Source organism: Hypoxylon trugodes (assembly GCF_022578975.1).
Source record: "Hypoxylon trugodes strain CBS 135444 unplaced genomic scaffold F4822scaffold_9, whole genome shotgun sequence".
In the NCBI taxonomy this organism is placed as follows: Eukaryota; Fungi; Ascomycota; class Sordariomycetes; order Xylariales; family Hypoxylaceae; genus Hypoxylon; species Hypoxylon trugodes.
Window position 1 is genome coordinate 2,159,508 of NW_026250024.1, and position 21,774 is coordinate 2,181,281.

Sequence of the window (21,774 nt, forward strand, 5' to 3'; positions counted from 1 at the left end):
GACCTTCCCAAATAGATGAACATCCACGAGTTAATGCAGGTGCGGTCTATGTCGTCCGTTCCTTCTGTCAATGACAAATAAAATAGCTTTATGGAGAACAGCCCATTTTTACGTGCCGGAAGCCGTATACATATGTACCTAACAAATCCCGTCTTTCCTTCAACATCGGCCTATCCGCTACTTCAACCGATTCATGTGGCGGAAGGTCATTTATGTTTAGTGACTGCGGAACACCTCCTGACTAGTATTAGAGTCACCACAGAATCGGTACCCTCTATCATCATTGTATTCACATGTTTCTATTACCAAACTTATACAAATACTATTTAGAAGCGCAATGGCTGTTCCTGACTCTCTTCAATTACTATCTGTTTGTTTGTTTTTTTCTTTCAGTTCGCTATATATCCATGTAAATGGTTAGGCGGTTCAGGGCAAGACTAAGATCTGCACTCTGACGTAGTATTTGGATCTCCGAGATGTACCTTGGCAAGATTCCGACCCCCCCTTTCATCCCTGTAATAGGGGATCGCCTTCCACTTTAATCAATTTATTATCAAGGTCCTTTGATCCTCAAGTCTTTCGCCGATTTACACTAGTCACACACCAACTCTCTACCTTGATACATCCTCATTTCGTCGGCGGCTGAACTGCATTGGAATCCAAACCGGTTCCGGCGCTTGATCTTCCCGTACGGAGGCCATGACGCGGCTTTGCCTTGCTGACATACAGGATTACCAGATTACTAGATGACTAAATCGCTAGAGTCGTTCTGCATCTAGCGGCGTACTTTTCGCCTAACACAATATTATAATATTGTCTTTCTTTTAACTCTCATTATACAAGCCACTATTTTTCCGAGTTGTCTCTTTGTCTAAAGCCAAGAAAAAGACTTCGTACAACTCTTCGAACCCAGATGAACGTAATTCTAATACTGAGTTAATTCGTCGCTATGGGCTTTGAAACTGACCATCGCCAGACTGGATTGCAACCATCCAGCGCCGCTACTGTTCATACTGCTGTTGAATTCGCTCAACAGGCGGAGAAACTATCACTCCAGACAACTGAGAATAATGAACACCCGGAGTCCGTTGCCGTCGAAGCTCAATTCGTAACGCCACAAGATCCTGTCATCGTTACTGCCGACGGAAACCGGTTGCCTACTGTACCACTCGAACAAGCATACAGATTAAACATACTAAAAGAGGAATTGAGTGGGGGTCTGTCTAAAGAGGGCCAAGGTCGAGTCGAGGACAATTTCATTGCATCGCCAAGTGCCATCGCTAGCAATGTCTCAGCTTTTCGTGCTCACGACAATGCGACAACAAAATCTTCCGAGGGGTCGCTGAGGCGGTCGATGCCTCCCACCAATACACATCCACTTTTCCCTCCTCTCCCACTATACGGCCCGCCGTCTATATTTCGAGACATACAATGCTGGACTTTTCGTGTCACTTCGTTTTTTCTGAGCGCCGCCTTTTTGGGCGTAATTGTCCTCGGCGCCTTATTTACAAACATACCTAAGGTGTGTAACAAAGCGTGGCAACTTATTAGACTCCAAAACCCCGACGTTCGAAGACCTTTCTACGAAGAAGAAATCCGAAGGCGAAATATGCGAAAAGAACAAGACAAATCTTGGAAGAGAGAAAAGTCTCAGGGGCGAAGTACTCCAGATCAGGAGAACGCTCAAGGAGATGAAGGCTATATCCCGACCGAGGGTGGACCGGATCCCGTCATTTGCGATGTCGGGTATTATGCGCGGAGGGTTGGCCTAGATATTGAAGAATTTCATGTGCAGACCGAAGACGGATTTATCATTGACCTATGGCATGTTTACGACCCCCGAGATTACACCAGGTTGAATGACGAGGAACGCACCTATCGGGGACCGGAGTTATTCACGGGAGATAATAGGAAAAGGTTAAGAGACTCGAGCCAGAAGCGCAAATTCCCAGTGCTCTTAATGCATGGTTTACTTCAAAGTTCAGGGGCTTATTGTGTCAACGATGACGACTCATTGGCCTTCTACCTGTGTAAATCGGGTTATGATGTATGGCTAGGAAATAATCGGTGTGGTTTCCATCCGAAACACGCCTTGTTAGATTATTCGGATCCTCGCATGTGGTGTTGGAATATCCGGCAAATGGGCGTATTCGATTTATCGGCATTAGTCTCACGAGTTTTATTCGAGACTGGATTCGAGAAAATTGGCTTGATATGCCATTCCCAGGGCACGACACAAACATTTGTGGCTCTCGCCAAGGAGCAACGCCCCGAGTTAGGGGAGAAAATAACCGTGTTCTGCGCACTTGCGCCAGCGGCTTATGCGGGTCCATTGATCGGCAAGATGTATTTCAAATTCATGCGCGTAATATCACCCGGTCTCTTCCGAATCATGTTCGGTATACATGCGTTCATACCCCTAATGATGACCATGCATTCGATATTGCCACCCGGTATCTATGGGTGGCTTGGTTATACTGTGTTTTCATTTCTATTCGACTGGACGGACACTCGTTGGGATCGCGGGCTGAGAGACCGTATGTTCCAATTTGCACCGGTGTATGTGAGTGCCGAGTCAATGCGTTGGTGGCTGGGTCGCGAATGTTTTGCGAAACACAAATGCATTCTCTCGACGAAAGAGGAGTGGCGTAGCGAAGAACAGGAGGATGGAACCGATGGCCCTCTGGCAGAAACAGCTAGCCAGCGCAGAAGTGTTGCTTTGGCAAACCAAAACAGAGACCACCACAAGACACCGAAGGGCGCGACAGCCTGGTATAATGAGCAGGTCTGTCCATTCGCATTGTGGATAGCCGGAAATGATGACCTTGTAGATGGAAGGAAATTGCTGCACCGATTCGAAAGAGGAAGAGAACCGCACGTCAAGGTCGTCCACAGCAAGGTTTTGCCTGATTACGAACACTTAGACGTTATTTGGGCTATGGATGCTGTAGACGAAATATTTCAGGAAGTTCGAGAGGTTCTGTGGAAGACGTGTAACGTCCGAGAGAAGTGCAGAATACCGAAAGGGTGCGAGAACGTTGCACCATGGATACCGGAAGAAATCGGCGCGAACAAGGAGGATGCTGAACAATCGAGCAGCGATTCAGCATAATCCTTCTTAGAACATGATACCCCTTTTTGGTTTTCTACGTTTGCTACGTTTGCTGTATATGAATAAACGACGGGATGAGACTATTCGAAGACATCATAGCCAACGGAATATAATACGCCGTATATACATAAAGCATGATAAATATCTAGTCTATAGTACATAATCTGACAGAACATTTTAGACGAATCCCCCGTGGAATCTTATAGCCCACATACGCCCACAATATAGCATGATCATATTCGTTGTACAACCAGAAGAGCTGAATCTCGGATGTTATCCTACCCGATCGGATCTAGATGATACAAGCTTTGGTGCTTATTTTTGGTCAGATCTACCTAAGCGATAGGTCATACTCATATGATCACAGTAAGAACTAAATCTCAATTGAAGCACACACGTGTCTAGATAGATCTCGACATTTGACATCAAGATCGAGGCTGTATTAACATTAAATTCAGGGTACTTGCCCAAGTAATATAAATTGAGTCGACTTCTCGGGTACCTCCAATTCTCTCCAAGATTTCCCCGCAGTGAGCATATGCGAGGCTTATATTCTCCGGGTTAGGGTTAGTTTCTTAACATCATTCCTCATGTGGGAATATGTTTAGACGCCCGGAGATCCCGTGAGTAAATACCGGACCAACTCCCTTCTTTGTTTAAATTCCTCAAAACAATTGGCTTGATACGATGCTCCACCAAATTCAACCATGGACCCAATTCGGTAAAATGCAATCGAATGTGGGACAAATGACCGAGTCTGCAACTCTGATTAGTGATAAAAATCCTGTATGATAATATAGCAGTCGGAGAAACGAGCGACTTCCAAGTCCTGGAGCCTCACTGAAAATGGACGGGAATGAGCAAGGGGTAATATCACATAAGTGACTCCACTCCGATACCCATGTAACATCTATGGGCCTCACCTCGGGGTACGTGAGTGGAGTCGAAGCTCTATGAAGGAAGGTGGAGGATTCCCCACGGCTTCTTAGTTCCTATGCTGGATGTGAACAACCTCGGAACTTCTTACCGCGGAAAGTACTAGCTTCGTTGTTTCACCTTCGTCTTCATTTTCATTTTCATTTCCTTTAACTTTAACTTTAACTTTAACTTTGGCTTCAACGTGCCTTCTTGTTGTTATACCTACGTGAACTAGACGCCTACTTCCGATATTTAGACTTTAGTTGTTGCTTACTGTGCCAGAAATCTTTGCTTAGCTGACTGCTAGAGTTGATAACTAATCGTCATCATCATGGGTGTACTCAACTCTTTTCATACACCGTTACAAATACCAAATGTCGATCTATGGCAACTAGTATTCGAAAGAAAAGATAGACAATTCCCGGAAGACAAGGGTAAACTTATTCCATCTTCTAAGCTATAATTCGTACGAATATACTAGAAAAGATAAATCTGACAGTCCAATAGAGATATACACCGACCCGGATACAAAGCGTTCATATACGTTGGCCCAAGCTAAAACCACAGCTCTCGAATTCGGCAAAGGTCTCAAATCACAATGGGGGTTTAAAAGAGGCGATGCTCTTGGTTTCTTCTCTCCCAATAGCATTGATTATGCCCCAGTGTTCTTCGGCGTGTTATGGGCTGGCGGCGCTTGCTCAACCGCTAACCCGACCTACACGGCCAAAGAATTAGCGTTCCAAATGAAAGATTCCAAAGTCTCTGGAATCGTGACACAAATTCCTATGCTACCGACAGTTCTTGAAGCTGCGAAATCCATTGGGTTACCTGAGGACCGTATCATTCTGCTCGGTGACGCAAAGGATCCGACGGGTAAGTTCAAGCACTTCACCGAGATTCGAGCTTCGAGTATTTTGGGTATTCCCAAGCTTCGCCCGAGACTTGACCCGAAAAAGGATACTTCTTTCCTCGTTTACAGCTCGGGGACCACAGGGCTCCCAAAGGGTGTCCAGCTCACTCACCACAACATTGTTGCCAATCTTATTCAAATAGCCCATGTTGAGTCCTTGAATGGTCTGTACCATTCAGGTGGACCCGACGGGAATGGTGATAAGCAGATTGCAGTGCTACCATTCTTTCATGTATACGTAAGTAATTCTTGGTTACACACATAACCGTTATATCCGCCCAACAATTTAAGAAATTGACAATATAAAAGGGTCTCACATGCATTGCGCTACAAAGCGCATTTATGGGCATCCAAGCTGTTATGCTTCCCAAGTTCGAACTCGAAAAGTTTTGTAAGGTGATACAGGACTACGGTGTGACGTATGCTTCCATCCCACCACCTGTCGTACTCGCACTGGCCAAGCACCCTGCCGTTGGTAAGTACGACTTGTCGAGTGTTAAGTGGTTGGGTTCGGGTGCGGCACCGCTAGGTCGTGAGCTCGTCGAGCAAGTGTGGGATCGCCTGACCATCCCCGTGGTGCAAGGATACGGACTTTCGGAGACGTCACCTGCTGTAACTAAGACCAACATTGTTGATTGGAAGCGATTTAATGGTTCTTGCGGCAAGCTGCTTCCTAATGTTGAGGCTAAAATTGTTGATGTGGACACTGGTGCTGAGCGCGGCTTAGGCGAAGGTGAGGGTGAACTCTGGTTCCGCGGTCCGAATATTTTCCCCGGGTATCTCAATCGCCCCGAGCTTCAAGACAGCACTTTCAGCAAAGATGGCTTCTTCAAGACCGGTGATATCGGTTATGCTGATGCCAAGGGTAACTTCTACATCACGGATCGATTAAAGGAGTTGATCAAGTATAGTAAGTTCCTCCTCACCATGTACCACTCATTCAACAATTTTGTGTTCCCTTTAGCGAGGGCAAATGAGACCATATGAATGATTGCTAACACCCTACTAAAGAGGGCTTCCAAGTCGCCCCCGCCGAGCTCGAGGCTATTCTCCTAGGCCACAATGAAATAACAGACGCTTGTGTGGTACCAGCACATGACCGTGAGCGTGAAACTGAGGTGCCGCGTGCTTATGTGGTTCTGCGACCCGATGTACCGCGTAATGATGAGAAGGCTGCCGAGATCATCAAGTTCATTGAGGACCGCGTAGCCCAGCACAAGCGTCTTCGAGGTGGCGTCCGTTTCGTCGATGAGGTGCCTAAGAATGCTAGCGGTAAGCTGTTACGAAGAGTCCTGAAGGAGGCCGCCAAGAAGGAAGACCAGCGTGCTGAAGGGCCTAAGTTATAGTAAATGATACTGGGAGATTTATGGAAAGCGTGGATATAAGGTAGAAGAAATTTGTAAAGCTGAGCGTAAGATTTGTCTTTGTATTTGTGGGAATACCTGAGTATTTATACAAATATTTATACATCTAAATGGCCTCATTCTACTCTACCCGTGAGTTGAGATAGCCATTGAATCGGCTTTAAACCCGTGGACATACCATCAAACACCGGTGTATAGGCCGCTGTTGGGCATGCAGTTTTGTAGTAGATCCGGCTTCGAATCCATCCCCTTGAGGCTTGGGGTATCCCGCCGTCTAGATTTTCATGTCTCATGTATCATCCATCCATCATTCTTAACCCAACTTCTCACTCTCCTCCAAGAGTTTCTCGACACTAAACTTCCCGTCGCCCCGTCCAAACTCTTCTAACAACCTCCTCTTACCCGCATCAACATCTGACCCTCCCGCCCCTTCACCACCGTAAAACCGTTGTAACAGCATAACAAGCCATCTAGCATCCTGCACACTAGCCCCGCGCCCTTCAACCACACTCCCGGCCATAAGCACCACGCCGGGCTTCTCCGCCAACCCCCCGTCCCAGTAATGCGTCACACTGGTATGCGGTTGCGCCCACTCACCCCGTGCCTTATACTCAGCTAACTGCGTAAACAGCACAGTAGACGTCTGCGATTCAGCATCGAAGACCCATTGTAAGAAATGAATCTCGGCTCCGCCGTTACCCTCGGAATCGTGGCGGGGCACTGGTAGGACGAAGGAGGGGTGGCAACGCGCGGTTGTTTCTAGGGTTTGGTAGGTTGAGGAGGGAATCACGGCGCAGAGGGATAAGGGGGAGGATGCGTGTCGGAGGCGCCAGATGGCGGAGAGTTCTTTTTCGGGGAGCGCGCGGGCTTTGGGGAGGTCGAGGATTTCGGAGAGGGGTTTTATGGTTGATGTTGTTTTGCCGGGGCCGATGGTTGATGAGGGAGTCTGCGGTTGTGGAGGGGGTGGTGGTGGTTGGGATAGTCCGTCTTGAGTTGTCGGTGTTGAACTTGCTACTGTTGATTGTGGTGGTGGTACAGGCTCGTCAGAAAGCAAGGCGTCTAACCCAGGTGCCGAAGCACTGTCTTTTTTCTTGAGCTCTTGTATGCGGTCCCGGTATGCTTCCTTCAACTCGCCGATATCCCGATGTCCTTCCTCGCGTGCTTTGCGGTCGAGCTTGTCGCGGTAATTCTCGATTACGCTGCGGGAGGCCTGTGTCGTAGCTAGGAATCGCACATCGTGGACCTGAGCCCAGCGACGCTGTTGATTCGGTGGGCGGAAGAGTGAGGGGGTTTGCCGTCGTCCTAGAAGGCTGCGCAAGGCCGGGATACGGGCCGTCGCCATTGCGGGGTAAGATGGGATGAAAGGATGAATAGGCGATGGTGTTCCTATCCTAATTGGAGGTATGGTAAGAAAAGGATTAAAAGGGAAAGTTTCTTTGAGACGTAAGGTTTGGAGTAACTTTTTAGAAGCTGCAGATCGTCATGGCTTAGTTAGTACCGTCCACTGCAGGTGCCGGGCGAAAAAAAACGTGGGGCACTAAAATGGCAAGCGTCGGCCCTACCTGTACGCATGGCAGTGGGGACATTCCATTACGTCTATATGAAGGGGTTGCTAAAGAATGGTAACCTATTAGAAGACGGTGATTCCAAACCGATCATCCCATTTCAAGGAATTTAACATTTATTCCAATGCCTATTCTCACTTCATTCCTTCCATCCAAAACAACTACATAACTGTAACACGATATATCATAGAACAGAATTGAGTCTGATTTGATTTACACAACTATAGTCATCCATCGACACCTTCCGACAACTAGGCTAATGGAAACAATATAATGATAATCTAATTTATCCCGCTTTCTTCGCAGGTATCATGCTATCCCTCAGACCCTCGTTTACTTCTGATAACCAGCGATATGGGTCGCTTCTAGGTCTTTATCTTTCCTCTCTATCGTCATTCTAACGAGTCTTCCTCCTTTATCTAAAATGGTATCACATTCATTACATTACGTTTAAGCATTGACGGGTTTGAAGGTGATCTTCTCGGCGTCCTGCTTGAAAGGAACACCGAGTTCGAACAACTTGGTAACGACGGCGGCGAAGTCCTTGAAGAAGAGGTCGTTGTCCTTGGCGTACTTCTCCACCCAAGACTTAAATGCCTTGTCCTGGATGAGGGCGTAGTCGGCGGGCAGCATCATGAGGGACTTAGTCTTAGCGTCCTCGTACTGCTTAGGGCCGTCCCACTTGCGGAACTGCCACTTCTCATCCAAAAGCAGACGGTAGTAGTCGTTGGTTAGAACAGTGGGAGAGAAAGTCCACGGGCCGTCGAATCCACTTCGGTCTGTGTGGCATCGACCGAGAGCGTGGGCGCCAGCAAGGGCAACGATCTCTTGGTCGTTGAAGCCCATGCGGTAGAAGATGGAACGCAGGTGGTCCTGGGTCTTAGCACCATCGGGAAGACGTCCGTCAGGAGTGCAGGCCGCAGCATCTCGGTCCTCACGACCAGGTCGGAAGGGGACGATAGGACCTTGCATCTCCTGGACGGCGGCGACACCACCAATGATCCAGAGATCGGAGTAGCTGAGCCAGGGAAACTTGGCTATTGGCGGCTGTTAGTCTTTGTGTGCCCCGTTATTACGCAATGGCTAGACCTTGCCACTTTGCCATCTGACTCATGGCAAAAAATTAGACGTACCTTTGACAGGCTCAAGGAAGTCCCGAGCGTGCTTCAAGCCAGCATTCGCACCGTGGTCGCCCTCGGGGGAGAATCGCATGGTGGCACCATTGCTACCGCCGGTACCGGTAGCAGCATCGTAGGTACCACTGGCGTGCCACGCCAAACGGAGGAGGACAGGGCCGTAGCTACCATCGTCATAGTCGTCGTGCTCCTCGAGGCGCTTGGCGATCTCGTTGTACACCTTTTGGTAGTCTTCCTTGGTGGGCTTAAAGGTCTTGACACCAGCCGAACCACCTTGTGTGTAGAAGTAGTAACCAGCACCACCAGCGACGGCAGCACCCGCCAAGTAAAGTAGGGTCGACGAGCTCGAAGCTTTAGTGGGCTCGGAGGAGTAAAAGCGACGACCATTTTGTCGGAATGCTTGTCGGGAAGAGGTCGAGAATGTGCTTCTGGCGGTGGTGCGCAGAGCCGCACGGGCGAATTGGCGTGATACCGTCGAGGCAGACATCTATATCAAGATATAATTAGAGATTGGATTGATATATAGAAATTGTTATTTAGGGTAAAGGAATGTCTTACCTTGACTATCCTAATGCACAGCAAAGGAATGGGATTGGATTCGCCCAAAAAAAGAAAAAAGGGTACAGGGAGACAAATGAGATAGCTGGGATATATTTATTTATATGGGAAAGTGTGAGCAAAGAAGAAGAAAGTGGTGTAATATTCCCAAGAGATCACAGAAAAAGAAATCCGAGGACGGCAAGAACGTCCGTCTCGCTGCGAAGAGCCGACTGGTTACTAAGAAAAAATCTATGCCTTCCTATTGGTCAATACCCCTATTTATTTTCTCTCGGCTTCTACTGCAGTGGGCCCACTACACGCCCTAAACAGGTACTCTTGCTGCTATTGCTACAACTGCTAGCGCTTTTTGCGGAGTAACGATTGATGGCAACATCTGATGCCAACATCAAAATAGCGAATAATCAATTGAATCCAATAACATGCATGTAACCTATCATAAACACCTATATACAATATCTATAGCAACTTTACATAATAGGAAGAAAAGTACCCGAACCTCTTTTTCTGCTGTTATCTAGTGGTAAATGTACTTTGATCGCAGTATAAAATCCAAATTTAGATACATACATACATACATGTATGGAGCTCTAATCATCAAACAAGATCCCGAGGTACCTCCCCTAGCTCTATCTTCTACACGTTTGGTATTTGTCAGAAGTGTTAAGCCTTATTAAAAACTGCGACCCCCACTATTTGAACATTGGTACGTATACCCGCACGAACACCGCACCTCAACTCTCTTTTAAAGGTGTAAGCCGGACTTGCCCTCCCTGGTCTTGTCCTTTATCTCCGATTACCGGCTCGTAGTTTCGGCAGAAACATCTCCTCGTGGAATTTCCCGGACTTGCTACGTAGATGCCAAGTTGCACCAATACTAGTTTTCCAAACGGATATAAAACTTCTCATTTGACGACGATGAGTCAACTGCGAAAGTCTGACTTGCAGAGGAAAGGCTCAGTATGGATGTCAAAGGTCAGAAGACTAATGAAATTCATAAAATGACATAACAAATTACGAATTGTCTACTTGGCAAAATAGACTCAGGTAGCTAGATTGATTTGATTTTTTTTCTCTTCGTGCCTACTCAATCGACTCGTAGAATATGCGCGCATGAGCTGTTACCTCTGTAAAGTACCTAGCCTTAGAAAAGCAACTCAGAAGACTTCCTCGACTGACAATCCCATGTCGTTATACACACCGAGTTTCCCCCCTTTCACATCCCTTCCATGCCGAATCGTCGAAGAGCTCATGTACTCCTATTATAACTCAGGACCCTAGAAAAAAAACGAAATTGAATATGGTACAGACCCTTATTGCCTCATCCTACTCGAGTATTGTGCTCCTTGAGATCAGAACCTTTAGCTTCTAGGGAAGACCAAAACTGGTCGTGTACTCAGTAGCTAGTCTACTGGAAAGATGCGGTGCCTTGTGAGCTAGAGTCTGGTTCTATGTAATACTCGTAGAATGCAGGGTATCTACTCTCGGCCCTTACTCTAGTTGCTTCGTCTAAAGGAGCCTTTGCAATACCATTTTCCTTAGTCGTGGTTTTGTCAAGGATCGTCAAGGAAGCGGGACTATATATAACGTCAGTATTGAAATGGTCAGTCAAAAAGTGTACATACCCATAGATTTCGCGATCGACGGTGAGGAAATGCTTCATCGCATCTGTACCACCTCTTTCTTGAAGATATGTGAGATAGGTCAGGAACAATTCCTTCTTCGCTGCTGATGATATTCGGCTCTTTACAGTCAACTCTTGGAATATTTGTTTGACGCGCTCGCCATGTTGCGATTCAAGCTCTAGGCTTGTCGGCTGCTGTAATTCAAAGTCAAGCCATTTCTCCCAGAAGTGGCGACTATCGGCATACCATTGGACGTTCTTAAGGAACACGGCTCTAGCCTCGTCAACCGACCCCTTAATCTTCCACAGTAGGAAAGCCCACCGAGTGACAAGGACCGCCTTCGTGAATAGATTAACATGGGGGGCATCGATCTGAGTCTTATAAACTTGGATAGCAGCATCGAGTCCGTTTTGTCGCCTCTCGAGGTTCGCCCAGGACACAATGGCCTCCACGCAATCAGGTAATTGCATGAGTACGGCCTCGTGAATATCGCGAGCAACACCAATGCGACCATAGGACTCCTCGAAATAGGCCCACTGTAGCCGGATGCCTGGGCGACTCATAGGTACGAAAAGGGTGGCGGCTCTCATGTAGACATGACGCACTTCTTCTTCCTTGCCGGGTTGAGCTGACATCCACCTAGCATATCGCAGCCAAAACTCGTCGTACAGAGCGCACGTTACGATGCAACGCTCGTAAAGGAAGGCCGTCCTGGCAAAATCATGCTCGCCCTCTTCAAAATCAAGATACTTTCTCCAATTAGCTAGTTGTGAGTTTTCTAATTCCGTGACGTGGAAGTAGGGTCGCTTTATCTCTGCTTCGTACGTCCATCGTTTAGTCGTTTCCTCCTGGGTCTTCTGGAAGACTTCATAGAACATGGTATCAATCTTAGCTCGGATGTCTCGTTCAATCTCTAGTTCAGTTCTGGCGCCACCACCATACGCGGTATTCTCGGCATCTACTTCTGCTTTCAAACGCGCGAGGGTGTCAGACGGGACTAACTCCTTGATGGGGCGGTTGTGGGCAAGTTGGCGGAATCTCTCGAAATAGCGAGCATACTGATGCATCGGGATGTGGATAACCCGCTGTAGGATAGAAAATATCTTCTCCTCAGCTTCCTGCCTCTCTTCGTACTCAATGTACTTGTCCCAGAAAGGATGGGCTAGGAAATCCAATCCGACGCTTAATGCACCTCGCTCGAAAAGTCTATACACATAGGTCAGCAAAGACGGATACTAAAGGGGGGTTCTGGGGAGTGAGGGTGGTAGGAGGGCAAATACAGGAGAGGAGGGATTGTGTAAGTAACTGTTCCGATTCCAAATCAATCAATCCAAACTTAGGCGCGGGGGTTGAATGCGACGAGGATGTTCAAGGTCAAGTAGATGACTTTGTAGGAAACCACGGCCTGGCAGAATCTGTGAGAAAGTATCCAACATAGTATGGATTCTGTTGGCATCTCTCACCGTCGACGACTGGGCAGTCGTGTGTACACGTTTCGATAGTGTTGGGGGGCCGATATGTTCTTTTGCTCTGTCGGTGGTAAATGTTAAGGGGTAGGAAACATCCGGTTCTACTTACTCTCGGACCAAATGAGGGGTGTGGGTGGTCTCCATTTTGAAGGAGCAGTATGAGGTCCATAGGTCAACGCAGTTTGTTATACTCGCACATCCACGCTCATAAATCTACCATAGGTTAGCTCATGAGACAGACCAAGTAGTGGGAATAGGGGTTCCAAAATACCATCTCAGCCGATTCAGGACCAGAAATGGCAAACTCTAGGTCGGCATATTTTTTCCAGTAACCGAAAAGAAGGGGGAATTTGAGAAGAAATCGATCGTAGACATCGCGAAGCGCAGCGAGTGCCTGAGGGCTAGAATTTCGGTTCAGACCGCCTTCTTGACCCTCACAGGCACGAATGAGCTTTTCCCATGACTCGAAGTTGTCGGTATCAGCTTCCTAATTATAGTTAGTATATGCACTTCAAAAGAAAAGGAGGTAACATGAATGCGACAGGGTTCGATTGAGGAACTGGATTACATACTACTTCGAGAGTCAATTTCTTGATCTCAACATTTTCCTCATCTGAGACGCCGAAGTTGTTGAAGTCAGCCATAATGGTGGCGTAATTGCGCGAATTGTACGATGTGGCGACGACGGAAGTTAGAGACGCGGGTTCGGCGCGAGGCAGCGAATTATAAGTAGAGTCGTACACCGAATTAAGGTCGCGCAGATCGTCTAACAATGTTAAACAGTATTCTTTATAGAAGATTGTGTTCGAATTTGCTCATCATCCCTATCACAAAAGAGGTGGAATTGGAAGGGGGGTGTTGAGAAGTTGGATGACAATGAACTCTCGAGATCGACGAACAATGAATGATGGTCGCGAGAAGAAAATGGTTGGCAGAAAAAGGAAAAGCACATGCAACTTACCAAAGCTAAATGAGGCTGGGAACATGGGATTACAATCTTGCATGGAGTGGTCCGTGCAACCTTATCGAAGCAATTGGATTTGATGTCCAGAATGCTTAAATTAGCAGTAACCTAACCTCAATTGGGTAGCAGTGCAATCTGTACCTGCTCCTGCCTTCATCCTTCCTTCATCACTGTAGTTATATGCAATGTAATACAAGAAGGGGCACACCGTATTCAGCTTATCGCAGAAGGATTAAAAGCGAATAAGGCTCGACTAAGTACTAAATCGGATTTAGACCGACTCGATTACTTTCATCCCATTATTTCTCAAAATCCCATTCCAGGAGTTAGGGTCCCTAAATAAAATAAGTACACACTGTACGTATTTGATAGACATGGTCCAAGCGCCATAGTACAAAACTTGAAAAAATTCATCCTGTCAAGCTTTGCCTCCTAACCATTATTACAACGGAAAGTCAACTCCGTCACAACAGTTTTTATAATGACGATGAATTCCACATTGTGAGGATTTACAATGGTAACTTGGTATTCATACGGTAAGATAAGTCATTTTCTGATGTTCGCTAGTGCGAAACGAGACCAACAGTGCAAGTGAAGTTCAAGCTTCAAAGACTTTTACTTCATATACTGTACCTTGTATCAAAGTCACATCTCTTCTCCCTTTTCAAACACACAATCAGGCCGGTGATGATACCCCAATAAAATCAATGATAGGAAGAGGGATATCCATAATGGAAATGATCTCAAATTATTAAATCTGAGGCCTGTTTTTGAGTGGGACTTCTACCCCCCTTCCCTTCCCTCTTGTTTACTACGAGCATCCATATTTGTTGCTTTCTTTGGTTGTTATAGTTCCCGAAGAGATTTTGGTTTCCAAGCTGCATGAGGGAAGTAGTTTTATGGTTACTTTACAGCCTAAACTCGTGGGGTGGAATAACCCGAATGGATGGTGTTGGAGGCGACGTGACATCTACATACGCTCAAGTAGTCGTCGGATAAGACCCTATGGAGATTACCTAGGTATATATCAATGTATCCCTTTTAAGTAGTATTTTCAGGGGAACCTGAACAGAAATTTATTTTATCGCTAGTAATTATATTCCTGTGACATATATAAAGGCAAGTAGACCTCAGCCACCATTCTACCCCTCTAATATACAGTACCTTTCCTTGAACATGCATCCGAATAATACATCACAGCCTGCTTCGCTAACGCCTATGGGTATCCCTTTCATCAAGCCCCGGTGACGCTGTACCTATACTCCAAAATAAATCACGTACGTCATGTACAAAGGAAACATCGCTTCGAATGAAAAAGTGCTCTCCCCCGCAAGATCCTGCAGCCACCCGAATCGTGTAACGAACAATTCGCCGACCCGAATCTCCGACAGCGGTACTCGGCGATTTCTAGTTCGTGCGTGTTCGTTGTACTTGAATCGAATCGAACCAACGCCGCAGGAAAAAGAAAAACCGAGGGGGGGGAATCAGGATTAAGTTGTGGACCTATTCATCCTGTCCAATAACCGCTGGGCTCTACGAAGACGATCTGCCGTTTCATCAACAGTCAGCTTAGGTCTTCCACGAGCACTATCATCATCATCGATGGCACTCAACAGATCATTAGCCGTGTCTCCTAGGGAGGCGTAGTCAGGCCTGTATCTCATGTACATTTCCGTCGCACGAGGCCGGAGTCCGCGGTCGATGAGGACGATGTGCGGCGGCAAAGGATCTTTCTTCCCGAATAATTTCAGGATCGGTCGGACAACACGCATCGCTTGTTTCTTCACTTTTTCTTTCGCCTCTCCCGCGTGTTGAGCGGCTTCTATCTTTAAGCGTCTCAAATGCCTCGACACTTGCCGCTTAAACCGTGCCCTGCGCCCCTTGCGTAGCCGTTGTGTTACCGAATGGACTTCTGCCATGTTCTTAAGGTGGCTAGGTGCAGATCGGGAGCTGATCATATTATTTATGAGCCCCGCCTCGCCTTGCTCTCTAAGCTCCGCAAACTGCAAACCTTCACCGATCGGCAACGAGCAAACGGGACATAATGGTTCGTCATCGAACGGGTCGCGATCCAGAATGGCTGGTGGAAAGTTTGGAAAAGGTGTGGAAGGTTCGTCGGCCTGTTGTAATGATGATTCTGGTCGATTATCCGACTCCACGGCAGTGCTCGACGTAGAAGTGAGCAATACATTTTTGCCCTTGTCACTACTCCCCGGAGGCTTGGGAGGAAGTCCGGTGGGTCTGGAGCATTGACAAAATTTCCGAGCGTGTCTGACCTCGGCTCTCCAGATATAAATTCGCCGCACTTTATTCTCGTTCATCTCCCGTGGGTTTTCGCCCTCTTCTTCAGACCCTCTTGCCATTTTGCTCCGTTATACCGTACAACCTGCTTATGGAAAAAAGGACCTAAACACTTGCAGCGTTTCGTTCCGAACAATAGGTTCGAGGGAGATCGTAAGCTTGATGCCTCCCCCAGTATCCGACATGGATCGCTAACGATCCAGACGGCCTTCGATAGGATATAATAACGATCGTATGTTCATTGTTTAATTGATATAAGTAGTATTTGATTCATATCATAATAATTGTGTTTGAATCATTGGTCGAGTATAGATATAGGACAAATGAGTTGGGTAAGAAGATGGAAAACCCCATAATATTGTAAGTTTAATGATTAAATGTTTTAATTGTCGTCCGAGTGGCGCGAGAATTATCTTCGTCAGTTCTCGCGTGATTCGGGCGCGATATCCCTACAAAAGACAATTTCGAGCTTTATCTTATCGAGGTGTGACGTAAAGTGCAACCAAAGCAATTCGGTCTGCATGCAGTCAGGAGCTACCGAGTTTGGGTCTTTATTTCTCTAATTTCTTGATCCCTCTTATTTAAGTTGTACCTAATTTATACTTTATGTCCTGATATCCTGGGTATATACATGTATTCACATATCATATGTGGTTGACCATTGAAACTTATTACAATGGCTAAAAAAAATGCTCGAGAACTTCCATAGGAAGCATAGATTCTAAAAAAATATATATCTTATTTTAGCCTAGTCTCGTGAGAACGACTTCTTTCGTATATACTCTTATCTAACCATAGGACCCCATAAACGCCATGCCGTATTAGCGCTCAGACGCTTATATAAATGCAATACCGCTAAACCAAGAATTGTGTCTAACTTGGCTTTAATGTTTCCCATCCGTTAATCTCGGACCCATCATCGCCGAGGAGGTCAATATTAGATTGAGGTTGTTGTGTATGCTGCTGTATTGGGCGTGTTGGTAAGGCCGGCTTACGCTCTATGTTCCCAAGACCAGGTAACGAAACTCGCCCTACTTGACCAGTTGGGCCTGATGTCCCAGTCTGATGGTTATTGGAGGCAGTATCTAGGCGGAGTGGAGGTGATGTCGTCTTAAGCATCCCACCTGTTAATGCACCAGATCTGCTAGCTTGAAGTTGGGAGGTTAAATTAGAGACAGTGGTCGATGTTTTACGTGGGATGGGCCGTTTTGGCGTCTGGTGTTCGGGAAACGACCCTAGAATACTAGTTTCAGGGAGGGAAGGACTTGATGTTGGTGAAGTAGAGGTAAGATGTGCCGGTTTCCGAGCTATAGGGGGAGGTGCCTTTGACCCATTAGATACTCGAGGCGATGAGGACACGGGTCCTATTTGTTGGTGTGGCGCGATAGTCTTTGATGGCCTTAGGGTAGGTTGTAAATCTGAAGATGCAGGGGATGGTGAAGACTGTATGAGACTTGTGGATGTTTGCCTTCTGGGTGGAGGAGGTGGTGGAACTTCACTCCTTTGCATAGGTACTTGCTCGTCAAGCAAATTAATCTGGCCGACCTTTGCTGGTAACGTCGCTGGATCAAACGGCGGTGGCAGTTTTCTAGGTGAGGAATTGGAAGCGACGGATGTTGAAAGGATGGTCGAATGGTTGATATGTTCATATGGTGAACTAGAGATGCTCGAAAACGATGAAAGTCTTGAATTAGATCTAGGTACGGCTACCCAATCAGGTTCTTCGGTTGGGGTGAATGGATTCGACGGGCGGTGAGAATTAAGCACCACGGACGACACATCACGGTTTCCGTTACTAGCCTTTGGTGGACCAACCGTGGACTTCGCCATCTTGCCACTCTCAAGCCACCACCTTTGCCGATCTGAACTCGCCGGAGGTAGACCCGGTTCAATTGGATCATACCCAATGAGATCTTCGTCATCTTCGGAGTCCTCACTTATTAAGCTTGCTGCTGTATGACCAACCTCTGCTTTGCGACGGTCATAAAGCTCCCGACTGATACGTTCTCGATGTGCCTCATTCACAATGTTCACTGTGCATTGAAACGTCGCAAATACCGGCCGGTGGTCTGAGAACCGTAAAGGCGCAGAGTTGTATGACAATTGCCTTATGTTCGTGCCTTTCCGCAAAATACGGTCTGTCCACGCAGGAATCCGCAGTTTCTCGCTGTCATTGTCTTAGCAAAAAACAACAATATACCAAGTACCGCACTATAACTTACGAGGTGTCGTATCTATCAGTACCAACATCGAATTTGTAGGTTGGCATGAAGGTAATTCTTGCTTCTGAATAATATGGAAATGAAAGACCTGCAACCATTTGAAGATTTAACTGAAATGCGTTAGTGGCAATATTTCTCCTCTGCGAAGATCTTATAGCGTACCTGATCGTTCTCATATAGCCTTTCTAAGTCGTTCTTCTGTATCAAATCAACGACTCTTTCATGTGATAAGCCGATACGATAATTGAAGTCGCCCATCCATATAACCGTATCTGTAAAGCCGTAAGCAAATGAGTATCTTATAAGGCGTGGTGACTTCCGTACCGTGATCATCAATACCCCTATTCCGTTGGAATCGTAATCCGTGATGAATCGTAGCGTAGTCTTTATTCCGTTCATCATAATTGGAGAACCCAGCAGCAAGATGGGCCGTGACAAAACATATTTGAGTATTTGCATACTCCATCCTAATAGCAACCGCTCCTTTATTTCCTGCTATGCCAGACATCCCCGTTTTCTTGACGCTGCCTTCGACGTTCTTTATTTTTGGAAGTACGGATGCTTTTACGAAAATGCATAAGGCAGCACCAACTAGCTGCCCACTCCGAAGTAGGACATACTTCTCTCCTCCTAGTTGTTTGGTGCGGTTGTTTAGCGTTTTCTTAATAGCTTTCTCCCATAGCTGCTTTCTAGTAGGGTCGCTGTTCATGATTTGTTGTGCACTCAATTCAACAATCTCCTGAAACCCCACAGTCACTATCTCAGGTTGGGTTGAACCGAGCTCTTGAGGACAAATCCAAGGAGATAAATCTTCATCGATACCATTAGTACGTCCGTTTAGATTAAATGTCCCAACCCATCTATATCAAGTTAGTAGTGTATACAATGGTTGCGTAGATTTGGAGAAACTCGAAACTTACATGGTGATATTCTCCGTGGAAGAGTATTCAGAACTACGCTTACTGAGCTCAGCAGATATAAAATCGCTAATTGGGTCGAAGAGATGAACAGGGGTTTGACCAACTAAGCGTCCTAAGAGCATATCGATTGTATTCTGCCTTGCCTTGTCAGCGAAGTTGTTGATGTAAAGCCTTGTTGCACTCTTTCGAGCATCTGCGAAGGCGCCAGCCAGAGACATCTTGCCGTGTCTTGTAAATGAAGACTTGAGAGCGCCTGTTCCGGCATAAATCCTGGATAGAGCGTCACCATTGTCCGCCCAAAGGGTAGAGTGTCGCATCCAGAAATCCGATGCCGCGAATTCCCCGCGGTGGCCTAGAAAGGCCTCGACAGCCAATTGAGAAATAATCGTCTGGATGAGATTAGTCCTGTCTAGGCAGTCTAGACAGTTTGTCCGGAAAACTCCTTCCTGCTGAAGCACGACAACCATTCTTTGGCTACCGGTGGGTTCATTAACATCGATCATATCGTCTGTTAACTCAGCGAGATAGTAGGCAAATCCATCAGCAGAATGCTCAATGTACCGCCGAATTTCCCGAGCAGCATCGTACCCTGCAGTTTTCGTTTCCGCATGAAAATCGTAATCTGTTTCTCGGAGAAGCGCATGGTCAGACGATTGTTTCCCATCAACACGGCCGAGAGAACAATGTTGCAATCCGTAATGGAACAAATGAGTAAGCTCCGCCTCGCCCGGTTTTGTTGCGCTGAGTAGGTTGACGATATGAACAGCACCGTACGACTGTTCCAACTCTTCAAAATGTTTATCAAAAGCGGGTTGTGTACCGTCGGCTGAACGGGTTATGGTAATTTTTTGTTGGCCAGGGATGAGACCCGGAGTTTGCTCCCAGAACACTGGTACCGAACCACGAACTTGCGCATACGAGAAGAGAACGCCGGACGGGCTCCAATAAATCGTTTCCGTCTCGACGAAATTAGCCACATGCCCGTCATCGTCGATACCTCGACTATTGAAGCGAGTTCCAGCTCTTTTACAAGACAAACGTGAAATAACCGTAAGAAAAGAAGGGAGACCAGATCTGCCATCGCGCAAGGGTGCTGTACTCTGAGGAATGGTCATAGTTAAACAGAATCCTCGTATAGCAGACGTCAAAATTCGAGAGGCATCAAGTGCCTCGCGTTCGTGAGCCAAGAGCCGAGACCTGAACTGAACCAAAGGGCTAATCATAAAATAATTCCATAGGAAAGAATCGTCAAAATTGTCAATGTCAAAAGTATCCGAGTCTATTGGCCTGGACAGACGATGTCAGCTCTAACTGCTGAATCTGGCCCATGTTTGCCTGCACATGGAAGATATAAAGGTTGCGCGAAGTTGTATGGCCCAAGTATCGGAGAGTGAGACAAACCTATCTTGCAATCTATTTGTTAGATCAAAATCTGTACTGTAGTAGAAGCTACCGTTGCCGAGCAACTTTTGAAGCTCCTGGTACGGATATTCTATTTCTCCTTCTCTTCGACTTAGATTTTGGCCATATGGAGAGGTAGAGTCGGAGGGGTCGCTATCGTATGTATTCAACGATATGACATTGTCATATTCCGAGCTATTGAGGCAGAAGAAGTCGACACTTGCAATCTTCTCAACTGTCTCTCCGGGTCGCAATGTCGCCACCCGTAGCGCCTGGGTGATTACACATAAGAATACATCCTGACCGATGGATATGAGGCCTAGCGTTCCGTATATTGGACGTGGAGTAAGAGGTCGGAAATCGCTAAGGAGCTGTTTCGAGACTGGAGAGAACTCGACCATGCATTTTGGTACGGGACCATCACCGGCAGCGCGGGGCCGTGCTGACGAGACGGAGGTAAGGGAACCATTGGCAATTGCTTCGCTCGTAGTAGTACTATATCGGAAAATCAAGGCATGGGTTGGTGTCGCAATGGCGATTGCTCGGTGAGGATATTCGCGGAGGAGTAGTTGGCTGGACTTCTCAGCCGAGGGCGCTGTGGTGATGTTTCGAGTCGCAGAAGGGTACTGGTACTGATCCATGCTGAACTAGCAAGGACAGCAGGAAAATGATACGATGTAATTTGAAAAGTAGCACATGCTACCTGAATATTATTCGAGAGCGAAGTATTTGGCGATAGGAGAAGTAGTAGAAATAGTAAAGAAGAAGCAAAATTATTACAAAGGTGGCATCTACGAATGTTTGAAGTACAGGTCAGTGGTTTTTTTTTTTTAGTTGCAGTTACAGCAGGTGCAGGTGCAGGTGCACATATTCTAAGACGTAGTAGGGCCTGTGACGTTGGCCCTTACCTTTTTTCGCCCCGAACCTGCCAATTGATGTATTAAATTGGTTAAATTTCACTGTGGGGGGAAAGAGGGCACTATAAAAAGAGGGTCGGCTAGTGGGGGATCCCGACCACCGATGAGGCTGAGGCTGAGCATCTCATCCCTGACTTCTTCACCCACTACGGTAGTCTCGTATGTTTATGTGTACGGATGAGTGACGTTCGTTAGTTGATACGTTAATATTATATACTAATTGAGTGATTGGGTCTCTCGAGTGAGGTGTATTATATTGAACTAATCGTGAATGGATGATTTAAATGTGACAATTGTGTATGGTAAAAGGAATAACAATACACTTCGTCCGTATCTGATATATCGAGTCCTAGAAAATATTGTTTAGTATTTCACTAAATATGAGTTACTCT

General features: G+C 46.6%; 7 protein-coding genes across 7 annotated transcripts; 2 read left to right on the forward strand and 5 right to left on the reverse strand.

Moving 5' to 3' along the window:
• The first annotated feature begins 371 nt into the window (after positions 1-371).
• Positions 372-3,737, forward strand: F4822DRAFT_381426 (alpha/beta-hydrolase). The gene is made up of 2 exons (XM_051456409.1): positions 372-919; positions 977-3,737. The coding sequence occupies exons 1-2, from the start codon at positions 914-916 to the stop codon at positions 3,110-3,112; spliced, it is 2,142 nt and encodes a 713-aa protein (XP_051310816.1). The 5' UTR covers positions 372-913; the 3' UTR covers positions 3,113-3,737.
• F4822DRAFT_381427 (acetyl-CoA synthetase-like protein) lies at positions 3,738-6,452 on the forward strand. The gene is made up of 4 exons (XM_051456410.1): positions 3,738-4,464; positions 4,538-5,178; positions 5,250-5,850; positions 5,952-6,452. The coding sequence occupies exons 1-4, from the start codon at positions 4,362-4,364 to the stop codon at positions 6,284-6,286; spliced, it is 1,680 nt and encodes a 559-aa protein (XP_051310817.1). The 5' UTR covers positions 3,738-4,361; the 3' UTR covers positions 6,287-6,452.
• Positions 6,388-7,903, reverse strand: F4822DRAFT_417128 (ATP11-domain-containing protein). Its single transcript, XM_051459411.1, has one exon. It carries the CDS (start codon positions 7,644-7,646, stop codon positions 6,618-6,620), a length of 1,029 nt encoding a protein of 342 aa, XP_051310818.1. The 5' UTR covers positions 7,647-7,903; the 3' UTR covers positions 6,388-6,617.
• On the reverse strand, positions 7,872-10,057 carry F4822DRAFT_417129 (heme peroxidase). Its single transcript, XM_051459412.1, has 3 exons — positions 9,564-10,057; positions 9,003-9,492; positions 7,872-8,906 (listed from the first exon to the last, which is right to left on the reverse strand). Exons 2-3 carry the CDS (start codon positions 9,490-9,492, stop codon positions 8,320-8,322), a joined length of 1,077 nt encoding a protein of 358 aa, XP_051310819.1. The 5' UTR covers positions 9,564-10,057; the 3' UTR covers positions 7,872-8,319.
• Positions 10,058-10,844: 787 nt separating this feature from the next.
• F4822DRAFT_417141 (pre-mRNA-processing factor 39) lies at positions 10,845-13,591 on the reverse strand. Its single transcript, XM_051459413.1, has 5 exons — positions 13,230-13,591; positions 12,929-13,144; positions 12,767-12,870; positions 11,189-12,394; positions 10,845-11,140 (listed from the first exon to the last, which is right to left on the reverse strand). The coding sequence occupies exons 1-5, from the start codon at positions 13,299-13,301 to the stop codon at positions 10,972-10,974; spliced, it is 1,767 nt and encodes a 588-aa protein (XP_051310820.1). The 5' UTR covers positions 13,302-13,591; the 3' UTR covers positions 10,845-10,971.
• Positions 13,592-15,111: 1,520 nt separating this feature from the next.
• On the reverse strand, positions 15,112-15,984 carry F4822DRAFT_433574 (uncharacterized protein; the record flags this gene model as incomplete). The annotated part of the gene is made up of 1 exon (XM_051461862.1): positions 15,112-15,984. The coding sequence occupies one exon, from the start codon at positions 15,982-15,984 to the stop codon at positions 15,112-15,114; it is 873 nt and encodes a 290-aa protein (XP_051310821.1).
• Positions 15,985-16,276: 292 nt separating this feature from the next.
• On the reverse strand, positions 16,277-21,106 carry F4822DRAFT_446131 (SacI homology domain-containing protein; the record flags this gene model as incomplete). The annotated part of the gene is made up of 6 exons (XM_051463477.1): positions 16,277-18,089; positions 18,145-18,254; positions 18,307-18,416; positions 18,469-19,004; positions 19,065-20,351; positions 20,406-21,106. The coding sequence occupies 6 exons, from the start codon at positions 21,104-21,106 to the stop codon at positions 16,796-16,798; spliced, it is 4,038 nt and encodes a 1,345-aa protein (XP_051310822.1). The 3' UTR covers positions 16,277-16,795.
• Positions 21,107-21,774: the final 668 nt, after the last annotated feature.